The sequence below is a fragment of the Pinus tabuliformis genome, chromosome Q, assembly GCF_031772625.1.
Source record: "Pinus tabuliformis cultivar Carrire ecotype Pingquan chromosome Q, CPIR1, whole genome shotgun sequence".
NCBI classification, from domain to species: Eukaryota; Viridiplantae; Streptophyta; class Pinopsida; order Pinales; family Pinaceae; genus Pinus; species Pinus tabuliformis.
The window spans coordinates 394,540,943-394,549,455 of NC_142296.1; the positions used below are offsets into that span (position 1 = coordinate 394,540,943).

Below are 8,513 nucleotides of genomic sequence, written 5' to 3' on the forward strand. Positions count from 1 at the left end.
AATGTAGAATCATACCCACCAAAAGTGGTAAGAAAGCAAGTTTTGATTGTTTTTTCTCACATACAACATATATGTGTTTACAAGAGAGTTTCAGCATACATACCAAGTCAAAGATATGTCTCAAACGTATATGAGTTGATTCATTAGTTTATTTCACCACAACAATCCTACGATCTTATCTTTCACTTTTTCTTCTACATATGCTTTAGTTTAGATTCACTTGCTTATGTTCTGTTCGCTCGTTTTGTACTTTTTAACTCTCCTAGATATCTTCTTAGCACTTTCAATCCTTGTTTACCATCATTTTCCCTTTTCTTTGTGTCATTTCTTCCCTCACACGTTTTTTTCCTTTCTTTAGGACATACTTCTTGGATCAATTATCTCTCTCTTAGAACTCAAACGTTGATTTTTATACCAAATGACATAATTAGGACCATTGTGTTCCCCAACTAGCAACTTCCTTCGATAAAATCTTGCAAAATATTGGTCTCACATTTTCCATTTTTGCAATGAACATTCACACATGCGCACACTCAAAACAATTAATCAGTCTATATGCATTCACCTCTCATTTATATGAAACATCATAACACAATTTATAATTTTCTATCCTAGTGTTATTTACCCTCTTACTTGGATCTTATTTGACTCTACCTAACTTTCTCCATTTGATTTATCCTCTAATGCTCTTCCTTTTTTTCCACGTGTTTTCTCAACATTTCCTATTTACACTTTTGAAGTGTTTTCTTCATAAGGAACTTAATGCAACATCGTAAGGGTGAAATGGATAAAAGTAATGGAGATACTTTAATCATAAAAATTGATATTGACCACAATTTGGATTAGTTGAATAAATAAAAAAACACAAGGTTTGATAAGGGCATCCAATAAAAACTTTGAAGGATACCCAATGAAGGGCCTCCAATAAAACCAATCACCTAAAAGAAGGTGCTCCCCTAACAAAAGGGGAGTATAATGTTAACATGGGAAGAGCATCAAAGGCAGAGGAATTTGTACAAGTAAAACATGCAACCACTAGATCATGATGAAAATGGATGAATCATCTTCAAGATAGGTTTATCATGGTAAGAACACCACATGACTAGTGTTGGACTGACTCAAAAGTCCAGATTTATGAGAGTTGTAAAAGATACCTACAACAATACAACCAATATGTAACATTGCAAGGCATCCTATACTTACAAAATAAAACAAGAAAAATAAATTTATAACCAAGGAAACAACTAGAAGAAATTTTCAATCAAGAGCAACAACAAGTAGAAGTTCCAGCCAAGGAAAACCAAAAAGAGAAACAACCAACATAAGTTCCAGCGAAAGAAACCAACAAGAGCAACAACCAAACCAACGAGAGCAACAACCAGTAAAAGTTTCAACTAAGGAAAACTACCAAGAACAACAACCAATGGAAGCTTCCAACCAATAAAAACTAATAAGAGCATTAGTTCCCAAAGAAAAACTAGAAAAACAAGTGTAAATAAAATATATAAACAACCTAAAGCAAAATAAATTTGAAAAATTAAAGATCCCCAAGATAAATAATAAAATGTAAAATGATAAATAAAAACCTAAAAAAAAATTACTAACACATAGATATGAGCTTAAAAGAAAAATAAAATAATATTATCAAAACAATGTTCAAATAAAAATCAATTTTACAAAAAGAATCACTAAAGTTAAATCCCTAAATCCCAAAATAGAACTAGTCAAACACTTTTCCAAAAAACCCAAAGAAAATACGAAAGAAAGATTATCATCAACATTGAAAATGCAGAGACGTGATAAATTGACAAATAGAAGAAAATAAGATGGATAAAGAAAAATAAAATAACAAAATGAATGAGTTTGATAAACAGAAGAAAATAAGATAAATAAATAAAAATGAAAATGAAAACTGAACAATGAAATCCTCACAAATGAGAGTAAGTCGAGGAAGTCCATGGAACACTCTTGACCACACAATCATGGTAGATACCCTCCTCTTACTCCATTCCTAACCCTCCTAAAAATATGCGTGTAGACCAATCGCTTAACTACAAAATTCCAAGGGAAGGAAATATGTATTCTAGATCCACTACCGAATCTAACGACTCCCAGTCTCCCACACGTAAGAAAAGGCCGATTCAACTTCCATCTTATCCCCACCTATGCGTTTAACCAGTTTCCTCCTGAACAACCACTCCAAGGAATCGACCAGAGAAAAAGCCGTAATGGCTCCCACCAATGAGAGAGCAAAACCCGTGACGACTCTTTCCCATTGGGTGCCAAAATTGCGTGCAGAAGACAGAAGTGACATCCATCGTCATCCCTTCACCCCACGCACTAATCTCTTGCCATCACATTGCACCTGACCCACATTCCAGACTCGTCCCTCACATCCTCTTATCTGCCTACAAATATTCATGGCTGCCCCTCCTTCTCTGCAACTGGTTTGAAAAGTTTCGGAGTTATACCATTTTGTTTTTGTGCATATTCTTTGCTTCCTCTCAACGCATATATTTTCAATGATCATGGCAGCAGCTGTAAATAATAGATCGTTTTCTTTGAATTTCTTCTTCTGGTTTGCCATATTGTTTATGGCAGCTCTTGCTACAGGCAGGCCAATCGTTGAGGAACGGCCGTGCGAGGAGATATACATGGTTGGGGAAGGAGAAACTCTGCAGACAATCAGTGAGAAATGTAACGCCCCCTTCATTCTCATCGACAACCCTCACATTCAAGACACTGACGATATTTCTGAAGGCGTGCCTCTCAAAATAACTCACGAGAAAACAGAAGAAGAAATAAGATCCTCAGTTGTAAGAGACAACCGAAGAGTGGGTTGGTTATCGGATGCCCTGGAATTTGACTAGCATGTCCGCTCACCTTCAATTTCTGCGAGTACCATAATGAACTTTATTTTTCATATGGAAATTAATGCATAGATCATATTATTGCAGAGCGCAATAAATACTGTAAAGGGCGTTATGTAGAATCAATCCGTCTCCTCCTGTAATTTTTTTTTGTTGTAAATGACAGAATATGCTTCTCCTATCCAGACTTATTGAATCCATATAGAGTTTAGTTTCTCTTCTGCTTCGATTTTCCTAGAAGTGTAACTTGTATGCTGGACCATAATCTGTAATTTAGAAAGAAACACAATTGTATTTGTATTTAGATTTATATGGATATTTTCTTTTAACCAGGTAATTAGGTTTTTTTTATATACCTGTGAGAAATTTTATAGTAATTTAGTTGTCAAACTAACAACCAAAATAGCTATCTTTATTAAAAAAATCATACCACTTAAAATAACTTACTAGTAAAAAAACATGCTTTCATAAATAACACTAGATCTTTTTAACCCATGCTTTGTAAATCTGCTATTTCAAAACAAAATACCTCTAGATCTTTTTAACTTGTAAATCTGCTATTTCACATTAATTAAAAAAAAATTAATGGCCATAAAGCTTTAGAATAACGGTGAAAAGGTGTACCGTTAAGCACTCCCTCCGTTGACCAGTGTTCCTTCCCCGGCCGACCTTTCCTTCAGACCCCGTCACCTTTTCTGACCGCCGTCCTACACCACTTGGTGCCTGGCTTTTTCTTTTTTCGAAAACGGAGTGACTGAAATCTAGGCAAAAATTATTCAAAAAATCTTGTAGAAGCAGTGTTTGAATAGATTCAGCACCATCAAAAACGCCTAGGACACCTAAAACTTTGAAATTTAACAACTATAACTTGGATTTACAAAAATCCTTGCCAAATTTTCTCTAAATATGACTGAAATTTTCATAAATTTCCAAACAACTCCTCAAAAACTACTCGGACTAAAACTTGGTGCCTTCTAAAACCACGTGGCTCGCTTCATTGGGCCGCCCTCTTGTTGGCACCATAATCTACGTGAACCCCGTCCTTAGTTTAACCAGAACTAAATGCGCATTTTTCACACGTCTTTCCTCAACTAATTCTTGTTGGCACCATAATCTACGTGAACCATGTCCTTAGTTTAACCAAAACTCATTTTTTTCATTAGTTTTTTAATTATAACGTCACTTTCCCTTCACGTGTCTTCCTATCATTTTCACATTAACAACCACATCCCCACCTGTAAACTGTCAATAACTCAACACCCAATTACCAAGTAACACATGGTATGACATGGTCGCCACATAACTTTTTCCATTCAGTGTCACATTATATCTTTACATTATACCTTTATATGTACTCAACATTAACCTAACTCAATGCGAGGTATAATATACAGTTATAAAGTACCAACTGGTGGGCTCCAGTATTGTAGCAATAATGCTACAACTCCTGGGGCTTCCTATCTCTAATTTTATCAACCCGGTAGTTCGTAACAAACTTGGAAGCGACGGTGCTGTATGCACAAGTACTAGCTCTTGCCGCAGCTGTCACTTGGTCAGCTGGCACAAGTCCGCTAGGGGCTCAAGCCAACTTCTATATGCTCTCAGAAGAAGCTTTCTAAATGATGGACGAAGGCTATCTCAAAGGAAATTAATCTACTTTGCAAAAATGAACTGAAAGCCAACCAAAACATGGAAACCCTAGTAAACCCTAATCTGACTAGCTTAATCTCTATGGTGCAGTAGTGAGAGTGCAAATGTCTACAAATGATGCCATTACTTCTAATGATGTGAAATGCATGATCTCAAACTACTTTCATTGAAAAGAAAATTGTTTTTGTATTTTTGCTTAAGTGGATGGAGTGATTATGGTTTTGTTTCTTATTAGGGTTTGGCTGTGCAGGGGTAGTTTGAAGGGACAGAAAGCTTGGGAAAGGTCAGGAGGGCTAGGAGAGGTTCCAGGGGATCCAAAACATCATTCCACAGAAGTCCACAACGTTCAGGTGCTCGGCAACCGAGGGTGCAGGCTTCTACAGGATGTCTGCAGGGGTTTCTACAGGATGTTCAGAGATTTCTACAGGATGTTCTGGAAAGAGGATTTTGGAGAATGGATGGAGGGAAAAAGGTGGAGGAACGAGTATGGAGGTGAAATAGGGGTCTGGAGTGGCCTAGGAACTGATGGATAGAGTTGATGAGAGGGTGTGGAGGTCTAGCTTGCATCAAAGAAGGTTTAGGCAATGGAAAAGCAAGAAGGTAGGGTTACGTGGCAAAAGAGCAGATGGGAGATGAGGAAACGGACTTGGTGATGGAGGAGCTGATCTGGATGAGGCTCACATGAATGAGGAGGTGATGAAGGTGCCCTACATAGTGTTTCCAACTGAACCAACAAAGACATGCAAGAAAACAAAGATCTAGTTATGCTACCCTAATATGATCTAGCTAACAGTAGCAAGAATGGACAACAGCTTTATTTGCAGGAAAACCATGTACAAAACGTGAGCAAGAACAGTCCAAAAGATCTGAATGCATGACTAAATCCTACCACTCTATTCCAACCATAAAAAGCTACTTTAACCATCAAAAACAACCACAATAACAAAGCAAGATCTAAAGAGCAGATTTCATTTTAAGAACACAACAAACACATAAAGATAGTCAAGGGAGGTACTGAGCGCTTGAGATGGGCCCAACCCCAAGAGCTACAGCCTCCCAAGAGAGATTTAGAGCTGGTGCAAAGCTGGATTCATCTTTATTAATCAAGAATGAAGAGTTACATCAAAACTGTCCACAAGGAGAACTTGAAAATGAGCTGACAGCAAAACTAATCTATTGCATAAAAATCGAACTACAAACTAGCTAACTAATGGCTAAACAAAATGACTAACTAGCTAACAAAAATGACTAACCACTAGCTAACCAAAATGAGGCCCCAAGCCTTCTTATTTATACAATTTGAGGACCCAACAGTCCTCCTAAAAGTTAGGGACTTGGCTGCCCAAGACTTGTAGTTAACAGCAGTCATACTTGACTTGCTTGGCTGCCCTTGTGCTCATTGATTTGGTGGCCTTTGAACTCTGAGCGGATGGTGGAGAATTCGAGGTAAGGGCCCATAAATGAGGGGGACACCTTCCTACAAATCCTCTAGCTTGTTCTCCCACGAATTTGGCTGCCAAGTGCTCATTAAGACCTTCATTTTTGTCTCCAAGTTGACCAAAAAGGCTACACAAAGCACCCATTAGACTTGTTGGCATAATGACTAACCAAATTCACTCTATTAACATAAAAATAATAAAAAACATGCAATAAAAAAATGAGAATGGTGGACTAAGCCAAATTAGGAGGTTGAATGAGCCCAAATATTTGTCCATTTTTGGGGCTCATCATCACCCCCCTACTGAAAGTGTTGCTCATCCTCTGAGCAACCAAATCTCTCTCCTCATCTTTGATGGCCCTGGTGGCTTCTTTGGCTAACATCTCGGCTGTTTTCTCCTTTGGCTTCCCTCTTTTCAAACTCCCTGTAGAAACAGTTCGCTGGCTTCCTGTAGAAACAGTCCTCTGTCTTCCTGTAGAAACAGTCTTCACTGTTTTGGCCTGCTTGGCTGAGGGTGCCTTCTCCTTTCAGCTTTGCTGTGGCAGCCTTCATCTTCTCCCCCTTTCTGCTCTTCCCACTGTCTGCTCCTTTTCCTAGAGAATTCTCAGCCTTGGTATGATTGTGTAAGTATATTTAATATGATGGTTGAAATGGTGGTGAAAGGAGATAAAACCCATGGAGAATGGAAGAGAAGAGTGGTTGCATGCCTCCTCAACAGACTTCAAGCTTCAAATCCCTCTCCATACTTGATTCTGGCCTGCCCAAAGGCTTCTACAGGATGTTTCTGGTAAAAATACAGAACTTCCTGTAGAAAGTCCTGTAGCTTCCTGTAGAAGGTTGAACCATGACTAAATTGTGCCCGAACCCTGAAAAAATGAGTGTTCATGGAGGGGATGGATGTGCTTAGGGTGGCCAACACAGGTGCTGCCTCCTTAGCTAAAATATCGACCAATTTCTCCTTCTGCTGCCCTTTCTCTGAACTTCCTGTAGAAATGCCCAAACAACACAAAGCCTTTGAACTCATTTGATGAAACTTGCTCAAGAGTAATTCCCTTGATGCATCATCTAATTCAACAACTGATCCATCTGCAAGTTGTTGAAAAGCACTCCTTTCAAGCAAATTTTCCATGGCGCCTTTTACTAGCAGACGATTTTGTCCCATTGGTTCCATGACAATAACACCCATGGATTTTCGATCACAATCAAACTCCAATAAAGCCAGCCTCTTTGATCTTTGTATCCACCAATCATAATTGCCCAATTGCACTGTGCCACTGTTGAGAATGGCACTTGTATCACCTGCCATTGGGTCTGGAACTCCCATTTTTTCAACCAATACCTTCAAGGCTGCCTCAGTGGGAATACCAGTAGCATGGAACTGGTGACCTTGACAAGATATCCCTGCATCATTGCAAACTGCAGCAACTTCTGCCAGAGTTTCTAAATCTTCCCCCATATTATGTGCAGGCCAATCCAATATTTTCCATCCTCAGGATTATATGTTGTTCCTTCAACAGTAAACTCTCTAAGTGAACCAGCACTGTGCCCTATGACTATAAACTCACTGACAGACATCTGATTGGTTGTAAGAGTACCTGTCTTATCAGAGCAAATCACTGTGGTGCAACCCATAGTCTCCACGCTCGGTAACTTACGCACAATAGCATTCTTTTGTGCCATCTTACGAGTGCCAAGAGCCAAACATGTAGTAATCACAGCAGGCAATCCCTCTGGTATAGTAACAACTGCCAGAGCAACAACAATCTTAAAGTAGTACGTACATTTCTCAAAGGAAAACCTGATATTGTTTTAGCCACCCATCTATGACTTCCCATGAAAGAAAATATTTGTAGTTCATGATCCAGACAAGAATACAAATGGCACCAATCACTGTTGTCAGTCTTTCACCAAATTCATCTAACTTCCTTTCAAAGGGGAATCATGACATTCCATTGAAGCTTCCTGAATTTGTGCCTGAATTTTACCTATTTCTGTAAACATGCCAGTGCTCACAACAATGCATTTGCAGCAGCCGTTGGTAACTGTAGTTCCTGCAAACACCATGCATGCTTTTGACTGCAACTTACAGTCACACAGGGTGGCTGGATATGTTCTTTTGATCAGATTCTGAATTCAAACAGATTGCTCCATCATTAACAGATCTATAATGCGTTTAAAAAACTCTGAAATCAACACTTTCAAGAACCCTGGTAACCTTGGACACGAGCTTTAACTACTTTTCTCATTTCAAGCGTGAATTTTGACAAAAATCTCGGGTTTTCCTTCTGCAGAGCTGTTCTCTGCCCTTCCTGTAGACGCCTTCCTGTAGGCGGCTCTCGTTTCCTGTAGAACGAAACAGTGCTCCCTGTAGAATGCCGATAAGCCGAAGGGTCTTGAAAAATGGCCGAGAAAGATCGGTGGAGGATGAAAAGTTAATAGATTGTGGAAACTTCAGTTGACGATGTGGCAAGTGCAGATGACCAGCAGTTCGTGAGTTTCAGCTGAGCGCTCAGATTTCTGCGTGATTTTTGGAGTGAGGTGGCAGAGACATGTGT

At 38.9% G+C, this 8,513-nt stretch overlaps 1 protein-coding gene across 1 annotated transcript; it reads right to left on the bottom strand.

The window, feature by feature from the left end:
* Positions 1–3,058: 3,058 nt before the first annotated feature.
* Positions 3,059–8,022, bottom strand: LOC149219845 (calcium-transporting ATPase, endoplasmic reticulum-type-like). The gene is made up of 4 exons (XM_089386935.1): positions 7,944–8,022; positions 7,554–7,703; positions 7,037–7,359; positions 3,059–3,136 (listed from the first exon to the last, which is right to left on the bottom strand). Exons 1-4 carry the CDS (start codon positions 8,020–8,022, stop codon positions 3,059–3,061), a joined length of 630 nt encoding a protein of 209 aa, XP_089243061.1.
* Positions 8,023–8,513: the final 491 nt, after the last annotated feature.